Below are 21,884 nucleotides of genomic sequence, written 5' to 3'. Positions count from 1 at the left end.
GTTGCACACATAATCCGGGCCAAGACTGATATGCCAATACTCAACTTGACTCAAACTTGAAATCGTAGGACGAATTCCATTTTAATGATAACATTGAAACCTTGATCCAAAGGTTGCAAGTAGCAATGCCAATGTTATATTAAAAAAGATTACAGTGACTGGTCTACTCTACAATGTACGGACGAACTTTGCAGCGAAATCGGCTGAACGCCCTCACTTCTATAGAACTTATAAATTATGTTATGAACGGAGGCGTTCCCATCCTGCAGCACTGGACAAGAACTTTAATTGGAAATACATGTGATGATAGTGGCTTTTTTTTTAATAACTAAACGGGTGCAAAATTCAGAAACCAGCAGCAAGCGCCTGTGGATTGAATTCGTAAAGAACCGTTGAGGAGTTGTGTCCCTTGTAGCGAACTGAAACTGACACTGTTCCTTATATTTTTTGTCAGGAAAACAAAACAAGCCCGATTCCGCGAACCGAAAGCACTGCGACAACTCCTTCTGTTCAGTTCTTAGATTACATCAACAGAAGTAATATTCCCTGCTTTATAGTGAAGACGACAGTTTACTGGAGACCTTTCGTGTGATATGTCAAAATCGATGCACATCATGAAGCTGAAACTCTAACCGACCGACACCACATTTTGTGTGAAGGGGTTGTGAAAACCAAACGCTGTTGTATATAATCAGCTTCAAGGGCAAAACTCTTGTAAAGCAAGTGACAACAAGCGCTTTGAACTTCGGATAAGGCGCTATATAAATAAAGAGAATAATCTTGAAAATCTTGTGTAAGCAACGTATTTTACAGTGGCAGTTTTGTACTGCTGATCGTAAGCGTCGAGATCGGGTTAGAACAGGGACTGACAAGCCAGAACGAAGACGGCCCCGCTAGACGTTGGACAGACTTACTCAACTTCCTTACTAAAGAGGTATGTGTCAGAGGGGGAAGGGGTGCATGTGATTGTTTGGATGGGGATGAGTGTGTGGGAGAATGGGAGGTAAGTGTGTGTGTGTGTGTGTGTTTGGTGAAGAGAGAGTGTGTGTGTGTGTGTGTGTGTGTGTGTGTGTGTGTGTGTGTGTGTGTGTGTGTAATTGTGTGTGCGTGTGTGTGTGTAAGAAAGAGAGAGAAGGAGAGAGAGTGTGTGTGTGTGTATGTGTGTGTGCATGAGTTTGTGTGTATGTTTGTGTGTGTATGAGTGTGTATGTGTGTTTGTTTGTAAAGGTGTGTGTGTCCGTCTGTCTATGAGCGTATGAGTGCAGTGTTTTCGGTGTGTATGAGATTTGTGTGAGTCACTCGGTGTGTGTGTGTGTGTGTGTGTGTGTGTGTGACGGTATGTGTGTGTGTGGTGTGTGAGCCTGCCTGTGTGTGTGTGCGTGCGTATGTAAATGTGTGTGTGTGTCTGTTTGTAAGAGAGAGAGAGAGGGAGAGAGAGAGTGTGTGTGTGTGTGTGTGCATGAGTTTGTGTGTATATTTGTGTGTGTATGAGTGTGTATGTGTGTTTGTTTGTAAAGGTGTGTATGTCCGTCTGTCTATGAGTGTGTGTTTTGTGTGTATGAGGTTTGTGTGAGTCTGTGTGTGTGTGTGTGTGGGTGTGTGTGCATGTGTGTGTGTGTGTGTGAGCCTGTGTGTGTGTGTGTGTGTGCGTGCATGCGTGCATGCGTGCGTATGTAAATGTGTGTGTGTGTGCGTGTGTGTATGTGTGTTTGTTTGTAAAGGTGTGTATGTCCGTCTGTCTATATGTGCGTATGGGTGTGTGTTTTGTGTGTATGAAGTTTGTGTGAGAGAGTGAGTGAGTGCGTGTGAGTGAGTGTGTGTGTGTTCGTGTGTGACTTGGGGTGTACCCCCGTTTCCACAGGTTTGGTTGCCTAAATCACCATAAGGCAACCATCCACACGTGGATGGCAACCTAAACTCTGGATGGCAACCTAATTGTGTGGATGGTCGCTTCATTTAACACCGTTAAATTGACTTTTTTGACGGAAAGAATGTCATAACAATGTTCAAAATGACATTCTTTCCGTCCTCTATAGGCGACGAAATAGGTCAAATTTTGTGCATTTTTTAGTGCAAAATTCTTCGATGCCTGAGCGAGTACTGCACCCAGTGCTGTTGTAGTGCAAGTGCACTAGAAAGGCACTACACCCAGTGCCGCCTCTTAGGTAACCATCCACACTTTAGGTATGTGTGTGTGTATGTGTGTGTGTGTGTGTGTGTGTTTGGTGAAGAGGGTGTGTGTGTGAATGAGTGTGTGTGTGTGTGTGATGTGTGTGTGATTGTGTGTGATTGTGTGTGTGTGTCTGTGTGTGTGTGTGCATGTGCATGTGTGTGTGTGTGTGTGTGTATATGTGTGTGTGTGTGTGTGTGTGTGTGTGTGTGTGTGTGTGTGTGTGTGTGTGTGTGTGTGTCACAATGCGTGTCACATCGTGTGTCACAGTGTGTGTGAAAGAAAGAGAGGCAGAGACACAGAGAGAGAGGGGGGGAGGGAGAGGCGTTGCCGCGTGATCAGACGCCAGATTCTTCGCACCATTTTGCGAGAAAAAATAATTGTCATGAATTATGTTGTTTTTTTCTCCAGAAATGGCGCCATACACATTCAAAGCGACCACTTGCCAACTGAAACTACGCGCCGGTATCGCCGTTCCGTTTACAACTGTTGTCGAGAACACCCTAGGAGCAGAGTACGACCCGAACATAGGCGTGCTGATCATCCCTAGGTCAGGCACATTCGCTCTGAGTGTCAAATTTAGTACCCTTTATGATTGCTATTACGGTGCATATTACAGCCCTGTCACGGATTGTGAGATCATGGTGGACGGCGTGGAGACCCCGCTTGTCCTGAACGAGAAGAAAACCTGCGCCCGTGTCGTTCTCAAGCTGAACGAAGGCAAACGCGTATGGGTGGAGTATAGTGCTGAAGAAACCCACAATCTCAACCTCTCAACTCCTGGGCCATTTTCTGTCTGTCTGCTGCACGAACCTTAAATCAGTGGGCATTGCCTGACGGACTGTGTTCAGGCCATAGACCATTTATCCTGGGCCGCCAACTAGTTCTCTCTCCGCTCTTTCTCTCTATTACGAGGTAGCGCCTCTCGCATTTAGGAACCTACGCTTACATGGCCTTTCAGAAATCAGGGGGACGTAATATCCGGTGTCGATTGTAAACATGGACGAAGTTGCCGAGGTAAGTTCTGAAAATGCCAAAATAAACTCAGCAAAAAGTGCATATCATGTTTTTCGATGAGTTTTGTTAAGGTTAGTTTGGAGTTTTGGAAAATCCAGTTCATTGTCACCTCCCATTGTCAGAAATAACTGGAGGGTGCTTTCTTTTCACTGTCTTCGAATCGCTGGCCTTTCAAACCGGACGCGACGCGGCCCTGAAAGTCGAGAGTCGTAACCTCGAAGGGTCACGTGACGAGTTGGCGGTCCAGGCTATTTGGTCTATGGTTCAGGCACAGTCCTTGCCACGAAAATAGTTTGAGCCAGTCACCATCATAGTCACATGTGGTCTGGCTTTAACATGGGACACGTACATCTTCACACTAAATGGACACATTCTAGAATTCATAACACCGATGGCATCTTGTACAGAGTGTGGATTCTTTACAAATTCGTTTCACAAAATGACACAAGTGTCGGTTGATATAGTTATTCATTAAAACTACCCGCTCTGCACAGAGAGGACTGAGGCTGTTGATTGCTTGGTCTGTTGGTCATATCAAAGTCTGGTCAGATCTGGGATGATGAGTCGACTTGTTTACACGGGAAGTAGGGGAAGGGCCCCTAATATGGACCACTTTTTGTTTATTGCTGATAACTAGCTTGTTTTCTTGCGAAGAAGTTTCATTTTGTGGTTGGTAGTCCTTCTCTCTTAGTTTAACAGTTAGGCCTAATTAGAGTGAAATAGCTTTGATAGACCTTCAGCAAAACTTAAATACAGAAAAAAATCACAAATGGTCCATATTAGGAGCCTGGGTGCCCAATATGGACCAGTGAAGCGGCCTTCACGAATCACTGTATAAAGCTCCCTATACTTCAATATATCATGATACAACTTCGTGTGCAAGTCAGACTAATTCAAATATGCTTTAGATTTAGCTTTTTCGGGTTGATGAGAGCATTATTTGAAGCACACCAGGAAACTGAAGAAGCTTATCAAAAACAGAGTGAAAATAAGTGAAATTATCAACTTCCAAAAAAAAGAGACTATTTGTTATATTTTTTTGAAATCTCGAGGGCTAGTTATAGGTTATTTTCAGCAAGCTTCTTAATGAATTATTTAAAATTGCCTTTAGTTTTTATTTTCTTCGATTTGTTGAAGGTGGACCATATGGGACTCACACATACTTTGAGGTTTTGCTATTATTTTTTGTTTGCAGTAGAAACTCGGGGTACGCACTGTTAAAATGTAACAAATACTGTCATAGCTGTCATATATAGCCATTTTTGTGTTATGAAAGCTTTGGCTGTGGACAGAAACGAGTCTGTTTTAGGCGGCAAATTTAGAGTGAACGCTGCCAAAAGTGAAAAAAAGCGAAAAAGCCCAACGGTTTTGAGGTTTGTGTTTCTGCAACTGTTTTGACATGTGCAACTTATCCAGAGAGGGTGAATAAAGCGAATGAAATTGTTTTGAGCGCTCTAGCGCCGTTAGTTTGTCAGAACAGGAGGTGGTCCATATTCGGAGGCGGTCCATATTAGGAGCCTTTCCCCCACTGTGCCTTGAAGTGAACGCTACCCATAAGGGGAAACAATTTCCATCACAAGAGAAGCTTGGAGTACATACCTTCGTTTGAACGTAACCTGCCTGATAAACCATCGTAGACTTATCTTGGAAATATTTGCACTTGCCTTTCTTTGTTTCTTTCTTTTGAGTCTTGTGTGCCTTCCACATGCAGTAAGAGTAGCCTATTCTTTAATAAAAACGTTTTGTCATGTATCCCAAGTTAAAAAATAAAATATGTTATCTCTGAATAAAGATGTCTTGTTTGTGTGTTTGTGTGTGTGTGTGTGTGTGTTTGTGTGTGTGTGTGTCAGTGTGTGTGTGCGTGTGTGTGTGTGTGTGTGTGTGTGTATTGTGTGTGCGTGTGTGAGTGTGTGTGAGTGCGTGTGTGTGTGTGTGTGTGTGTGTGTGTGTGTGAAAGAGAGAGCACGTGTGTATGTGTGTACAAGTTTGTGTGTGTGTGTGTGTGTGTGTGTGTGTTTGTGTGTGCGTCTGTGTGTGAGAGAGAGAGAGAGAGAGAGAGAGAGAGAGAGAGAGAGAGGGGGGGGGGGAAACTATACGCTTTTGTGTGAACATTGAGTATCAATACAAATAGTCCGGGCCAAATTTGATACATCAATACTCAACTAATCTTGAAATCGAAGCACGCCTTCTAGTTCTAATTCCAATTTCCAATGAAAACTTGATAACGTATAAGACAGTCTATTACAACACTTAAAGGCTCACTCTGCCTTTAAAACAGTTCTGCTCACTATCTCCGAGTTTTGACGCTTTGACACACCCAAACAATTATTGAGAGTTTGATTTTTTTGATGATTTTTTTTGTTATGACAATAATTAAGAAAATAATAAATTTTAGGTATGTATCCAAGTGATGAGATGGCTTTAAACCACGCGAAAGCCTCACTGAAGCCTGGTCAGATCTGGGGTTGGGATCGTGTCGAATCGTTTAGACAGGAAGGACTGGGCCTTTAAGTAATACACAATATTACATTACAGTCACACCCGGAAACCACAGGCACTCGTCACGAGCGGGTCGGGATCAAAGTGGGCGGGGCCTGTGCGCTCTCAAGACTACTAGTATTATAAACCATAAGAAAAGACCCCGAAAAGACGACCGTCCATCACAAGTGACAGCCAAGACATAGGCCCCGCCCACCTCGTGACGAGTGCCTGTGACAGAAACTAACACAGCGAAACTCAACACACTGAGCGAGTTTTAGCGTCAACTAAGGTGACTCGAGTCGAACCGGAGGTCGCAAAAACTCGGTCCGGTACGACTGGAGTGACGTCACCGGTTAACCAACTTTCAACCTTGCTTCCTGCGTAGGGTCTCTCCAGTTCCAAGATGGCTGCCAAGGCGAGGTGAGAAACTTCTGCAAATATTTTTTGACAAAGTTACGGATTGTGAGAAGACATTTGTTGTAAATCACTTAGCCTTTCAAAAATTAAGGATACTGGGTTGGATACTGTCTTGGTTTTAATGCATTTTATTTTAGCAGTGATGTTTATTTTGGGAAGAAATGAGGTCAACAGGAGTTTGGGTGCGATTTCGGCTCAAATGTACTTTAGCGCCCTGAACTTTTACCCGGCTGTTTTGCGCTCGATTTTCACGCTCACTTCTTCATTGACGTTCGAATCGATAGTTCGATGTTTTGGCATTACATTCACATCAACAATAAAACAGTACTGCTTGTTCATCATCGTCGTCCACCAACTCTCCACAACAGTAAATCCGTAACGCGCTTGTCGCCATCTTGTTGCAAGGGACGCGACTGGACACAACCCAACAGCGTTTCCGCGAAGAAAAAAACCAGACATGCGCAGTGACCCTACCGTAGCTCAACCCTGTTCCTCGCGAAAACTCGCTCAGTGTCACTTCTAAGAACAGTATGGAATTCTTCTCGTTCTACGGCACTCGGCAAGATAAAAGAATGTAAATGGTAAGCACTATAGGTAGAGACAAACAATAACAAACAAAATAGTAAGAAACAGCAGACATAGATGTATGTATGTCTCTGGGAACAGGCAAAATGCAGCAAGCGCCCAGCTATTGGTGTTATAGTTTAGTCCCTCTCTAGGGCGAGGGCCAGATGCAAAAAAGCATATCTATGCTTATTCTTGTCACCCTCGAAAAATAAAGATTTGTCATTGTCATTGCGAGTCATCCACAAAACTAGCGAAAGAGAGTTGTGTCCCTTGTCGTGAACTGAAAGTAGGCTGACACCCTTTATTTCTTGGGAAGTAAAAGTCGGCTCCCTTCCGTGAACCGGCCGCACTGCGACTTCGCTTTCGCTTCCACTAAAAGTTCACAATAACCAACGGAACGTTTGTTGCTCCTAATCAGCGAAGACGGTCATTAACTTCTTGTCACAGTGGTGGTATGTACATGTGCTCGATTTATCATGATTATAAGCTGATTCAATTATCACTAGACAAGCGACCTGCCTGCATCATAGGCCTGCAGTCGTATGGCCACAGGCGACAGACAGTGTACGCAACGGCGAAGTGTTAAAACGCTCAGGTTTTTTTACATTTACGGCGTAAGCTATATCTTGTTTTCTGTCTGCATGAACCGACAGCAGGTGTGATCGCGACAATCAACCGTTACAGGAGTAGACATACAGAGTAACCGACGCTTTCAAAATGGCGACGAGTAAAACAGCCGGGTCAGCCACGATGAGCGAGAAAGCAGACGACTTTCGTCACTCCTGTGGACTTTGCATGGAGCCGTACAACAAGGGGCGCATCCCGAAACTGTTGCCGTGCTTTCACTCTTTCTGCGTGTCTTGCTTGACTGCAGTGGTTGCAAACGCTGCTAAAACCCAAGATAGCATCCAAGAGGAAAAGACCAAAACTGCAGGACCTGAGCCTGTGGAAAATAGCTTGCAAGAAGGAGAGGCGAATAAAGATAATCTGGTCCCAGCAGAAAACGAAGATGCCACGAACAAGGACTCAGTGGAGAAAAAAGAAAAAGAAGACGTGGAGGGAGGTCTTGGTGGGAAACAGGATGTAGGTGATGGGGAAAACGGCGTCGTTGGTAACCATGCTGACGTGTTTCTGTGCCCTAGCTGTCGCGCACCTGTCACTGTACCTGCGGGAGGAGTCGCTGCTTTACAGGTGGGTCAAGTTGTGCTTATTTCTTTACTTTTGTTTTTGTTATTATTCCAAATTTGCAGATGAACACAGCAAAGTCAGTTTGTTTGCTTTTGTGTTTGATTTTTTACGATATCGCAGGCCTATCTCCCGATCTAGTTTGCCGTCACACTGATCGAATCAATCCAAACATATTGTTATTATCTCTTTCCTCTCAGTATGTACGTCACTCTCACGGAGCTATGTCGGAAGAAAGCCGAAAGTTATCCCAATGTTACTCAATGCTAAAGTTGTTGTGGTTGTGGTTGTTTATGACAACTCAGGTTAAACTAATATTTCGGACCAGAGGGGAAAGCAGACGACCTGCATGTTCTTCCTCAGTCTTCGCTTCAACGACCAACAAATAATATACAATCAGACATGATGGACGAAACTATTGATGTGTTCTTATCTGTTATCTGTGTTATCTGTTGAGAAAAAAATGTGGTAGGTAGTAAGGTAACTTAACTGAAGAGGCAAGGCAACAACTGGACAGAAGCGGAAAGAACAGCCCAGAGCAGAGTGTGATGGAGAAAATAATGTCGTCAATGACCTATGCTCCGCTGGGGGCAAAAGGCCTAAGTAAGTTACTAAGTAAGTAAGGTAACTTGGAACTTAAAGCCCCACTCAACCTCGTGAAAACTGGAAAAAAATCTGGTCAGGCGTTTACGTAGGATAAGACCATCCCTCCACTTGGTTACATAACATAAATGAACAGCTTGGGTGCTCTTTGTGCACAGTGGTATTTTTTAAGAATTAATTTCTTAAAAGGTACTTGATCATGCCTTTTTAGGAAATTAATTCATACAAAAATCCAACTCACAAAAGTAAGAACATACCGGACGTTGATTTTGGGTATGTGTCCAAGTGAAGGGATGGTCTTATGACATGTTAAAGCCTGACCAGATCTGAGACAGTAAGTATGACGGCTTACTGGTGCCAAAACCACATAATTGTAATTTTCACGTGAACATTACAATTGTGTTGTGAAAGTTACTAATTTTCACGGGATAATTACAATTACGTTGTGAAAATTACTCACTTTCTCGCCAGATAATGCTTAATTTGCAGTTTTGGCACAAGTAATCCGTCTGGAAGTGAGCCAGAACTGAAAATTTGTCATTTTCATTACACAATTACTAATCATCATGTGCCTCGTGAACTGTGGAGGTAAAATGCGCATGCGCGAATGTTACATTGGCCACAGTAAAACTCTCGATTCGAAACTTTTCTGGTCCATAGTTCTTTATCCGAAGGAAATTAACAATAAGAGCTGAGCGCATTTGTAGACAACATTGACAATACAGCCGTCTGTCCGATAACTTGCGAAGGTGTGAGAGTTTTGATCGAACAGAGCCGTCTGCTAACGTTGGACCTTTAGCACACGTCCGGCCGGCGCCATTTTTCCTTTCTCGATTCGAACATTTACTAAGACACTAAAGAGCAGATTTATGAGTGTGGTCGTGGAAACAGATATGAGGTACAGCTGTCTGCCCGATAACTTGTCGCATAAGGAATTCTATTGAAATATATATATATGTGAAAGTGTGAGACCACAGCCGATCAAAAGTCCGTCTCCTAAAAACATCTTCGATTCTAAAATTTTCGGGTCGATTATTCTTTTCTAAGATACCAAAAACAATGTATAGGAAAGCGCTATTGCAGAAAACTGTGATATGCATCTTCATGTCAGATAACTTGCTCGCTCCCATGGGGTCGCCTTCACGCGGCAGGAGCGTTTAAACAGAGCTACCCCACCCCTTTACTTCTCTTCTTTTGTCTTATTTCTGCCTTACCAGTCCTTTCACCTATATTTCCTTCCCAGAAAACTCTCCCTACTATTCCCTGCAGTTTTCCAATTCTTTTCTTGTTGTCTTATTTCTACCTGACTGGATCCATCACCTTTATTTCACTTACCAAAGTCTTCTTTTCCACATCCTTATTTCTCTGCACCCCGCATGTCGTAATTAGAGGCGACTAACGGATTCTGTTTCTCCTTTTACCCTTGTTAAGTGGTTCTTGTATAGAATATAGTCAATGTTTGTAAAGATTTTAGTCAAGCAGTATGTAAGAAATGTTTAGTCCTTTGTACTGGAAACTTGCATTCTCCCAGTAAGGTCATATATTGTACTACGTTGCAAGCCCCTGGAGCAATTTTTTGATTAGTGCTTTTGTGAACAAGAAACACTTAACAAGTGGCTCTATCCCATCTCCCCCCTTTCCCCTATCCCATCTCCCCCCTTTCCCTCGTCGCGATATAACCTTCGTGGTTGAAAACGACGTTAAACACCAAATAAAGAAAGATAACTTGCTCGATAAGACCTTCTATTAAAAGATATTTCAGAAATAATGTGAGAGCGATGTTTGTCTGACATTAAAGGCACAGTACGCCTCCCGTAAACCATCACAGATACTGTCAGGCTTTTACACACAGTACAAACACCCTTCCATTTGAACGCTCACCGAACTGGAACATCCTAGGTGCCATACGTAAAGAGAGAGCAATTTTCAAAGAATTATTTTTGCGGATTGTCTGCCAGACAATCAGACGGTGCTTTTTTGCGCTTCTGACCTAACTTTTAAAATCTAAATAATAAATTGACAGCTTGTTACACAAACATTCTTAAATCATAAAAGAATTCTTTTTTCATCAAGACAAGATTAGAACAATACGAAGTTTTGAAAGTTTAAAAAAAGATAGGCCGGAAGCAGGGTCACGCAAGGTCGTGGTTCTCGTAGCAGACGACGCTGCCTAGCGCCAGTTCCTCTGAACCGTTAACCGCTACCTGGCCACCGCTCTAGTTCGCAGCCGTTTCAATGTTGCATTTTAGATTCAACGGTACACAATAACGTGCTATTGCAGATATTAAGCATACAGCGATTCGCATTGAAATCACAAACTGGCGGCTAAATTGTGAAAAGCAGGAAACTGGATTACACGGGTTCACGATGGCTCAGGGGTAAGATAAACCACGCAAAAATAAATTCTTTGAAAATTGCTGCACCCAGGATGTTCTCAAGAGGTGAATGTTTAAATGAAAGGGTGTTTGTACTGTGTGTAAACGCCCCATGATCGGGAGGTCGTGGGTTCGAACCCCGGCCGGGTCATACCTAAGACTTTAAATTTGGCAATCTAGTGGCTGCTCCGCCTGGCGTCTGGCATTATGGGGTTAGTTCTAGGACTGGTTGGTCCGGTGTCAGAATAATGTGACTGGGTGAGACATGAAGCCTGTGCTGCGACTTCTGTCTTGTGTGTGGCGCACGTTATATGTCAAAGCAGCACCGCCCTGATATGGCCCTTCGTGGTCGGCTGGGCGTTAAGCAAACAAACAAACAAACAAACAAACTGTGTGTAAAAGCCTGACAGTATCTGTGATGGTTTACCGGAGGCTTACTGTGCCTTTAATTGTAGCCTGTCAGTGCGGATTCGTAGAGTCCGACAACAGTGGCTGAAAATGAGGTCAAAGTGAACATGGTAACTCTAGGTTTTGGCGCTAGTAAGCCGTCATAGGTAAGGCGAACTGTTTTCATGAGCATATTTTTTAGTATATAAAATTATAAAGTCTGTAGACAGTTCGTTCTTCCTCTGTATTAGTGTATGTGTCTGTGTTTGTTCTCGTGTTTTTGTTTTTGTTTTATTTACCTCTGTCACTCACGGTACATCAGCCCGTGTCACTTGTTTGTAAAATCTCGCCTGTTTTCAGACCAATTTCTACTTGGATCTTGACCTTAACCTGGCCGAGGACCTTGGTCCAGCATCAGTTACAGCCTGGTGCGAGATGTGCGAAGAGGGACAGCAGAGCGAGGCCACGCATTTCTGCAACAACTGCCAGCAGCGCATGTGTCGCTCTTGCCGACGTCTCCACGACCGTCTTTTACGAGAACATTGTGTCGAGCCAATTGTAGCCGGCCTTGCTACCAAATCAGCGAAGCCTGCAGAGGGAAAGAAATTCTGCCAGTACCATCCCGACCAGCTTCTCTGCTTCCACTGCCAGAAGTGTGACGTCAGCATCTGCCTACACTGCAAGCTGACGTCACACGAGGGTCACTCGACAGAGGACATGGCGACGGCGGCCATCCGAGCTAAAGAAGAACTGACCGGTGTGCTGACCAAGGCCAGAAAGCAGGTAAAAGTTGTCTAGCGATCTTGAAAGTAGTTGTTGTTGTTCTCTTCATTATTCTCCCTCAACTCCTCACTACTTGATGGTCTTCCTCTGTCTTCTTCGTTCTGTTCTTGTCCATTGGGTCGTTTGCTTATTTCTATCTTGGAATCGTAGGTGATGTTGTTTCATTGAAGGGAGAGGAAGGTTTATTCGTGTAGATACAATCAGTCTTGAGCAAAATTTCAGGTCCGCCTATTTTGTCTCCTTTCTTTTAAAGCTTCGTGTGGTTGACGCTTCCCTCAGTCGTCTGGAACGCGACACGCTTGACCTGACACACCAGAAGCAGGACGTGACGCGGCAACTCAAGGCAAACTATGACGTTATCATAGCCTGGGCCACGCGTGCGTCAGATGAGGCTCGGGAAACCCTAGAGGCGAAGGAGCAAACCGCTCTGACGGAAATCCACTCGGAGCAAGCGTCAGCGATCAACGTCAAGGAAACCATATCGGGACTGGTGTCACGTGCTATGGCTTCACGCAAGGCGAGTCTGGGACCAGACCTTGTGCTGCTGAAGAACGAGCTTCAGGCGGCGCTGCTCAGCGACGACGCGTTTGACCATTACGAGAAGCTGGGAAGCAGGAAGCTGCCCCGCACTTTCTTCGAATGCAGAGCTGACCCGTCTGCCCTTGACCTTGACCTGGTGCGAGTCTACCTGGGAGAGCTGCTGGAGGAGGGGGAGGCAGGGACACAGGACAGCGCTTTGTCTTTCCGAGACCTGGCTGCACTTGTTCCCAAGCTGGAAGCCAAGATAATGGCTCTGGAAGCCGAGATGAAGGCTCTGGAAGCCGAGATGAAGGCTCTGGAAGCCGAGATGAAGGCTCTAAATGGTAAGTACAATGTTTCAGCATATAGACCCTAAGGATGTATAATAGTATGTTATTTCGTAATTTGTATCAGGATCGATGTCTGTACCGATCTACTGACGGCGCAATCTCTCTTTCTCTCTCTCTCTCTCTCTCTCTCTCTCTCTCTCTCTCTCTCTCTCTCTCTCTCTCTCTCTCTCTCTCTCTCTCTCTCTCTCTCTCTCTCTCTCTCTCTCTCTCTCTCCCATACACACACACACACACACACACACACACACACACACACACACACACACACACACACACACACACACACACACACGAACACGAACACGCACATACGTGTGTACTCGTATAAAATAACTCGGTTTGCTATGAGGTTGTGTGTTTTATTTAATTTTATTATGGTATTATAATCTAAAGGCTATTTGTTTTTGAGTCACTTGAGAAAAAGTGACTCTATGTAATCGGTCAGTGTTAGTCTGTCCGGCCGGCCGTCCGTAGACACCACCTTAACGTTGGACTTTTCTCGGAAACTATCAAAGCGATCGGGCTCATATTTTGTTTAGTCGTGACCTCCAATGACCTCTACACTTTAACGATGGTTTCGTTGACCTTTGACCTTTTTCAAGGTCACAGGTCAGCGTCAAAGGAAAAATTAGACATTTTATATCTTTGACAAAGTTCATCGGATGTGATTGAAACTTTGTAGGATTATTCTTTACATCAAAGTGTTTACATCTGTAGCCTTTTACGAACGTTATCAGAAAAACAAGGGAGATAACTAGCCTTTTCTGTTCGGCAACACACAACTTAACGTTGGGCTTTTCTCGGAAACTATAAAAGTGACCGGGCTCAAATTTTATGTGAACGTGACTCATTGTGTTGTGAATAGCAATTTCTTCCTGTCCATCTGATGCCTCATATAATATTCAGAACTGCGAAAGTGACTCGATCGAGCGTTTGCTCTTCTTGTCTTATGTTCACCGAACACTTAAAGAATCAAGTGTCTTTTGAATAGCTCAATAGATTCATAAACATACACGGTAATAGAACAGGTATACTGTTAAATGCACATGTAGACTTTCTTTTGAGAAGCATGGAAATAAATGTACATCGAATTCTTTTGTCTGCAGACAAAGGCCAGGATCAAAACGTCCTTCCAAATCCATACTTCTATAACGGTCTCACTTACGAATAAGGCCCAATGTGATCATAAGATTGTTTTCAACCAAGTCAAGTTCAACCAAGGAAATGGCTACAACTCTGCGGACGGAGTCTTCACTGCACCAGTCCCGGGCATGCATACATGTTCATGACGACAGTTAGACCCAGCAACGGCGATGGCTATCCCGTGAATGCTCACATTTTTGTGAACTGCTATGCCTGTGCATACATTGTCAGTAGTTACTCGTACACTGCCCACTGTGTCGCTGAGCTGAAGAACGGAGAGCAGGTTTGGGTCAGTGCAGGCAGGATCTAATTTCGCGTGCCAAGCCACCTATACCATGTTTTCTGTTGCACTTGTGTCCAAATAACTCTTTTCTGTAAGCAGAGAATCAAACCCTCACAGAATGAATGCGTTGCTCAGGTAACTGTCACAACACACTTGTTCACACAGTTTTCCTCTGTCTTTTCTGTGTATTTTTGGTTTTACTGAACAGTTTGCATTCGGTTAAGTGTGCCTCCCCCTCAACAAATCCCCCCTCCCCCCCCCCCTCCCATCCTCGAACTCCAGCCCCAGCATCACCCCCCCCCCCCCCCACCCACCCATCCCCGCCCTTTTCCCCTTTTGGGGATATGTTTTCACAGCGTACAGAAAGTTTTTTAGCGGCAGAATTGTCATCAAAATACTGGTACAATGTTCGATTTGTCGTTTGCTACGGATCTGGTTCTGGAGCTTGACACGAACGGACTGAAGAGGGGTCACCATTCGAAACGTGCTCATCCCTCTTTCCTCGTCAAAACTCAGTCATTGCACATCAGGATTTGTTTCTTGCTTCAGGGTTTTATTGGAAAGCTTTGGGGGATTTGGTTAAAGCGTGGGTTGAATGAGTGAGTTGGGTGACTTGTTAATTATGGGATGTTTTCCGGCATATGCGTTGAGGTAATTTTGTGTCATGCCAATGGCAATGGTTGAGAAGTTCCATAATCATTCTTCGTAATCTGGACGGTTTAAGAAAACTTGTTGAGTGAGTGTGATACCTGATTGTCCGTACAATGATAATGTTGCTAATGTTCATATGTATGTGAGCATTTTGGGATAATGTGCTTAAAAGAGATATGTTGGACCTATACAACTAAACAAATGTTATCTTTGTATAATTTCTTTGAAGATAATGTTAGACCTGTATATAAACAAAAAAGTGCTATCTTTGTATACTTTTTTGTAAGATTGTCGATGGCATACTGTGCACACAAATTCGTGTGCAAACATAGGTACAGTATAGACTGGTTGTAAGAAACCCGTGGGGACCCAAACTTTAGGTTTCTTATATCCGGTGTTTTCTGTAACCGGTTTGACCGGATATAAGAAAATATTGCAAGGTCGACTTTCTTATAACCAGTCAATCGTTTTTTCTATGTAAAATTGATGTTTTCACACTATTTTCGCCTTTACTTGTTTTTGTATGTTTAAATTGTATTACACACAAACACAGAGAGAGAGAGACAGAGAGAGAGAGAGAGAGAGAGAGAACAACAAAACCCAAGGAAATTTTATCTTTAAAGCTTTTATTTCCAAAAGCAGTAAAACAAATAATGATGGTTATCCAGCTAACGGACGAATATACAGGCATTGATTCAAATAAAGAGAGAATGTCATATGTTTGACAATTTGCTACATCTCAGACGAAATAACGTGCAAATGTAATGATAATTCTTTCAGAGGGTTCGAAGTATAATCACCATTTGTGATGTACCTCGTCAGACTTTTGAAATTGTTGAAAGCTCAGAGGGTTTTTCTCCATATATGAGCCAGCGAAAATATTTTGATTGTCTTTCATAATTTGTGGTTTGGGTAGTCTCCTATAAGTAAGACTATCTCTGTCTATCTATCTGTCTGTCTGTCTGTCTCTCTCTCTCATCCCCGCCCCACTCACCCCTCCTCGTTCGACTCACATTGAGCTATGAAATGAATAGTCATCTGTTTGGAGTCAAAAGAAATCAGAACATTCTGTTCTAAGTACATGTATACTAGAAAATATATGAAAAATATATTCACCCATCTCGATATTCAATGGAGATTCAAGCAGAGTTGTCTTTTGGCCCACTAGGCCTACTGATTGGCATCTTTTGCCTCGCTTCTGTGCAAGCACTCACACTAAATTAGAAAGGCCACATACATACATGTAAGTTGTACGCTTGCATGACCTCATGCATGGCAGTGACTACCCAAAATAACTTCCGTTTACAGAGTTCAATACAAGGCATACTTAAGCAATTTGTCACCACTTCTACTTGACAATCGAAGACTATTCATCCAAATATATAACAACATTTATTTGTCCTGAAATAAAACTATTAGAAAATAATGAATATGTCAACGTAACCAAGCTTGTTTTAATCATACACTGTATCCCGACTCTTTACTGGACAACTCAAATGTAATTGCAGCAGACTTTTCCTTTCGGGGGAGGGGCGGGGGCAGGGCTAGGGGTGATATAAAACACAGTTTTAAACACAATAGCGCTAAGTCAAGATTGACGAACATATCAACGGATTCTTAATTGCTTCAGTTGACTTTTTTTTAATGAATTTTATGAAGTGGTTTTATGTAACTGATAGTATCAAACGCAACAGCATCATGCGTGCAGCAGTCGGCATCGGAAGACAGCTCAGCTATCTTCTTTCCTCCTATCTATCAATATTTGTGTCCGCTTATCCAAAAGTATAATTATTTTAGCGGTACAGCCAAATGTAAGAGACACTGGTAATTTCCAAATCGAGAAAGAGTACAACACATTCAGGTCAGTACTAAAAGAGTGCAAGGTCGAAGAGCAGCCCCTGTACTTGATCTCAGTGCTTCTTTCGTACTGCAGCTATTTCAGGGCGTCTTGAGTCACTCAGTCGAAAGCAGGGTAACCTTCTTCCAAACAAAATACACCATGTAGTTGTTGTCTTGTGTAATCAAATTCCACTTAGCTGAGACTTTTTTTTAGTCAAAATTGTGAAAATTTCTGATTGAAAAGGACACTTTTTATGGGAGTCTTTTGCAAGAATGCTAAGTGTTCTTGATTTTGGATAAGAAATTAAAGATGAATCAGTTTTAAATAAAGATAACTTTTTAATGCATTGTGTGTGTCGCTCATGGTTACCCGCTCGTGTGTGTGTGTGTGTGTGTGTGTGTGTGTATGTGTGTGCGTGTGTGTGTGTGTGTGTTTATCTCTCTCTCTCTCTCTCTCTCTCTCTCTCTCTCTCTCTCTCTCTCTCTCTCTCTCTTTCTTTCTCTCTCTCTCTTTCTGTAAGTGTGTGTGTGTGTGTGTGTCTCTCTCTCTCTCTCTCTCTCTCTCTCTCTCTCTCTCTCTCTCTCTCTCTCTCTCTCTCTCTCTGTGTGTGTGTGTGTGTGTGTGTGTGTGTGTGTGTTTGTGTGTGTGTGTCTCTCTCTCTGTGTGTGTGTGTGTGTGTGAGTCACGGCAAATTACTCAAAAGAGATTTCATCACAATGATTATATGTTAAAAGTAAACACGATGTTTCGATGACACATGCCGAAAGGTGACATTTCTTAGTATGTATTAGAACAGGATGTAACGAATAACAATGGAGCATTTCCTGCAGGACAGTTCAATCCACCAGAGCACACTGTCACTGTCAGGCATAGTATCTACAAGTTAATATCCCCCGTATCCTCCTTTTAACCGCTCGCTTCCCTTTATATAATGAATTCCCCATAGAGCAGAATTCTGGCCTGCTGACACACCAGTGAGTGAGGGACAGGCTTTACTATAACGGCGTACTAGTGCCAAAACCTAGGGTTACCATTTTCACGTGAAAAATGTCTCAAGCGGTGAGTGTTTAAATGAAAGGGTGTTTGTACTGTGTGTAAAAGCCTGACAGTATCTGTGATGGTTTACGGGAGGCTTACTGTGCCTTTAACAGTGTTAATTACTAATTTTCATTTTTGCCTCGTTTTCGGTCACAGTAGTCGGACTATAAGAGTCCGCACTGAGAGGCTTCAACGTCCGGCAAACATCACTCTCACACTATTTCTGAAATATCTTTTAATAGAAGGCCTTATCGAGCAAGTTATCCGACGAGAAGATGCATGTCACAGTTTTCTGCAATAGCGCTTTACTTAAACGTTGTTTTGGGTATCTTAGAAAAGAATAATCGACCCTGAAAACTTTCGAATTGAAGCTGTTCGTAGCAGACGGACTTTTGATCGGCTGTGGTCTCACACTTTCACAGATATCTTCAATATAATTCCTTATTCGACAAATTGTCGGGCAGACAGCCGTACCTCATATTTGTTTTCACTAACACACTCATAAATTTGCTTTGTAGTGAAGGACAATCGATACGAAAATGTTCGAACCGAGAGAGGAAAAATGGCGGCCGGCCGGACATGTGTTAAAGGTCCAACCACTAGCAGACGAATCTCTTCGGTCGAGACTCACACACTTTCACAAATATCTTTCGATCGAATTCGTTATTCAACAAGTTGTCGGACAGACAGTTGTATGTCACGGTTATCTACACATGCGCTCAGCTCTTATTGTTAATTTGCATCGGATTAAAGAACTATGGACCAGAAAAGTTTCGAATCGAAGGATGTTTCGCTCTGGCCGGTGTAACAGTCGCGCATGCGCATTGAGCCCCCACAGTCACGAGGCACATGAAAATTAGTAATTAACGCGTGAAAATGAGACATTAACACTTGAAAATTAGTTATTAACACGTGAAAATTAGTAATTAACACGTGAAAATTGTTCACGTCATAATTGTAATGTGTGTGTGTGTGTTTGTGTGTTTCTGTGTGTGTGTGTGTTTGTGTGTGTGTGTTTGTGTGTGTGTGTGTTCGTGTGTGGGTGTGTGCGTGCGTGTGTGTGGGCCCTGTGTGCGTGCGTGTGTGTGTGTATGTGTGTGTGTGCGTGTGTCTGTGTGTCGGTGTTTATGTAAGTTGGAGAGAGAGATATATAAAAGAACAGAGATAGCGAGAGAAGCAGAGAGAGAGAGAGAGAGAGAGAGAGAGAGAGAGAGAGAGAGAGAGAGAGACTAAGACAGATTAAGACAGAGATTGAATGAGAGAGTCAGAAAGAAACAAACCTGAGAGACCTAAAAGAAATAGATATTCAGGGCCAGATAAAGACACATAGATTTACGGAGGGCATGTTGCTTTGTAAACACGGAAAGTAGCACACATAATCCGGGCCAAGACTGATATGCCAATACTCAACTCAAACTTGAAATCGTAGGACGAATTCCATTTTAATGATAACATTGAAACCTTGATCCAAAGGTTGCACGTAGCAATGCCAATGTTATATTAAAAAAGATTACAGTGACTGGTCTACTCTACAATGTACGGACGAACTTTGCAGCGAAATCGGCTGAACGCACCTATGTTAGGAACGGAGGCGTTCGCGTCCTGCAGCACTGGGCAATAGACAAGAACTTTAATTGGAAATAGTGTGATGATAGTGGCTTTTTTTAATAACAAAACGGGTGCAACATTCAGAAACAAGCAGCAAGCGCCTGTGGATTAACTCCGTAAAACCGCACTGATATGGCCCTTCGTGGTCGGCTGGGCGTTAAGCAAACAAACAAACAAACAAACTCCGTAAAAGAAACCGTGGAGGCGTTGTACGTATCCCTAGTCGCGAACTGAAACTGACACTGTTCCTTTGTCAGGAAAACGAAACAAGATTGGTTCCATGAACCGACAGCACTGCGACAACTCCTTCTGTTTAGTTCATATTAGATCACAGCAACAAGAGTAATATTCCCTGCTTTAGTGAAGACGACAGTTTACCGACACCACATTTTGTGTGAAGGGGTTGTGAAAAGCAAACGCTGTTGTACATAAACAGGTTCAAGGGCAAAACTCTTTCAAAGCAAGTGACAACACTGGCGGTGTAAGCAACGTATTTTACAGTGGTTTTGTACTGCTGATCGTAAGCGTCAAGATCGGACAAGCCAGAACGAAGACGGCCCGGCTAGACTGACGTTGGACAGACTACTCAACTTCCTTACTAAAGAGGTATGTGTCGGAGGGGGAAGGGGTGCGTGTGATTGTTTGGATGGGGATGAGTGTGTGGGAGAATGGGAGGTTAGTGTGTGGAGAGAGAGAGAGAGAGAGAGTGTGTGTGTGTGTGTGTGTGTGTGTGTGTGTGTGTATGTGTGTGTGTGTGTTTGGTGAAGAGGGTGTATGTGTGTGTGTGTGTGTGTGTGTGTGTAGTGTTTGGTGAAGAGGGTGTATGTATGTGTGTGTGTGTGAGTGTGTGTGTGTGTATGTGTGTGTGTGTGGTTAAGAGGGTGTATATGTGTGTGTGTGTGTGTGTCACAATGCGTGTCACATCGTGTGTCACAGTGTGTGAAAGAGAGAGAGAGAGAGAGAGAGAGAGAGAGAGAGAGAGAGAGAGAAAAATACTTTTACACTTTGAGAGAGAGAGAGCCAGAGAGCGAAGGGGAGAGAGGCGATTGATAAACTTTGATGCTGTGTCAGTGATCTGCCGTCCAGATTATTCACTCCATTTTGCCAGAGAAAAAAAATGGTCATGACTAATGGTTTGTTTCAGAAATGCCACCATACACATTCAAAGCGACCATTGACCACCAGACGATGAATGCCGATAACCACGTTCAGTTTAAAAATGTTGTCGACAACACCCTAAGAGCACAGTACGACCCAGACACAGGCACGCTGGTCATCCCTTCGACAGGCACTTACGCTCTGAGTGTCAAATGTGATAAAGGTTACGAAATTGACAGCGGTGTCGCGGATTGTGAGATCGTGGTGGACGGCGTGGAGACCCCGCTTGTCTTGAACGAGAAGAAAACACGCGCCCGTGTCGTTCTGCAGCTGGACTGCGACAAACGCGTGTGGGTGGAGTATTTTGGTGAATACAATTCTCTCCAATCTCTTGGGGTATTTTCTGTCTGTCTGCTGCACGAATCTACCAACTGAATCAATGGGCCTTGCTTGGCGGACTGTATTTAAAGACACATGCAGTCGTTACCATGGAAACATTTTGACCCATGCATCTTTCCAAACTGACACATACCAGAATTCAACACACCAATGGCATCTTGTACAGAGTGTGCATTTTTTTACAAAATCGTTTCACAAAATAACACAGGTGTCGGTTAATATAGTTATTTATTAAAACTACCCGCTCTTAATAGAGAGGACTGAGGCTGTTGATTGCTTGGTTTGTTGGTCATATCAAAGCCTGGTCAGATCTGAGAGAATGATAATAATAATACGAGAATTTATAACGCGCACATATCTCACCACCAGGCGACTCAATTTGTTTACACTGGAAGTACCGTAAATTAAAATACCTAGCAAACGCCCATCTCCCACTTTTGGCCAAAAGTTGTGCAGAGGGGTCACTAATTTGCAAACGCCCACCCCGTTTTTTTGTTTTGTGTGTGTGTTGTTTTTAATAGAAAAAGGTACCTGATTCTATTGTAATAGTGGGGTTTTTTTTCATTTACAAAATATGTACAGTCCCAAAAGAAACCAACAGTGATTTGAAATGTGAGCCAGCCTCAACATCTGACATGGCTGTATACATTTTTTGTTTCTTGTGAAAATGTGATGAGACGTTATCTTGCAAAGGGGTGTATACCTAGCAAACGCCCACCCCCTTCTTTTACCCGAAATCTGTGCAGAGGGGGGCGGGGTGGGTGGGCGTTTGCTAGGGATTTTACGGTACTGTTCCTTTAATAAGAGAACGCTACCTTTTAGAGAAAACCATTTCCATCAAAATAGAAGCTTTGAGTATATACCTTCATTTGAACATAAATTATCGTAGACTTATCTTGGAAATATTTGCATTTATCTTTCTTTCTTTCTTTTGAGTCTTGTGTGCCTTCCACATGCAGTAAGAGTATTC

At 43.2% G+C, this 21,884-nt stretch overlaps 1 protein-coding gene across 1 annotated transcript; it reads left to right on the top strand.

The window, feature by feature from the left end:
* Nucleotides 1-6,992: 6,992 nt before the first annotated feature.
* LOC138960961 (E3 ubiquitin-protein ligase TRIM71-like) lies at nucleotides 6,993-14,467 on the top strand. Its single transcript, XM_070332588.1, has 4 exons — nucleotides 6,993-7,843; nucleotides 11,563-11,985; nucleotides 12,239-12,848; nucleotides 13,961-14,467. Exons 1-4 carry the CDS (start codon nucleotides 7,370-7,372, stop codon nucleotides 14,023-14,025), a joined length of 1,572 nt encoding a protein of 523 aa, XP_070188689.1. The 5' UTR covers nucleotides 6,993-7,369; the 3' UTR covers nucleotides 14,026-14,467.
* The last annotated feature ends 7,417 nt before the right edge of the window (nucleotides 14,468-21,884 follow it).

The sequence above is a fragment of the Littorina saxatilis genome, linkage group LG3, assembly GCF_037325665.1.
Source record: "Littorina saxatilis isolate snail1 linkage group LG3, US_GU_Lsax_2.0, whole genome shotgun sequence".
Taxonomy (NCBI): Eukaryota; Metazoa; Mollusca; class Gastropoda; order Littorinimorpha; family Littorinidae; genus Littorina; species Littorina saxatilis.
Note: the sequence above shows the minus strand (reverse complement) of the source record. Positions and strands in the feature narration are given on the sequence as shown.

Excerpts from the sequence above, each read along its gene's own strand:
- LOC138960961 (XM_070332588.1), top strand. The coding sequence starts at position 7,370 with ATGGCGACGAGTAAAACAGCCGGGTCAGCCACGATGAGCGAGAAAGCA. Across the intron at positions 7,844-11,562 it reads GAGGAGTCGCTGCTTTACAG|ACCAATTTCTACTTGGATCT; the intron begins GTGGGTCAAGTT and ends GCCTGTTTTCAG. Across the intron at positions 12,849-13,960 it reads CGAGATGAAGGCTCTAAATG|ACAAAGGCCAGGATCAAAAC; the intron begins GTAAGTACAATG and ends TTTTGTCTGCAG.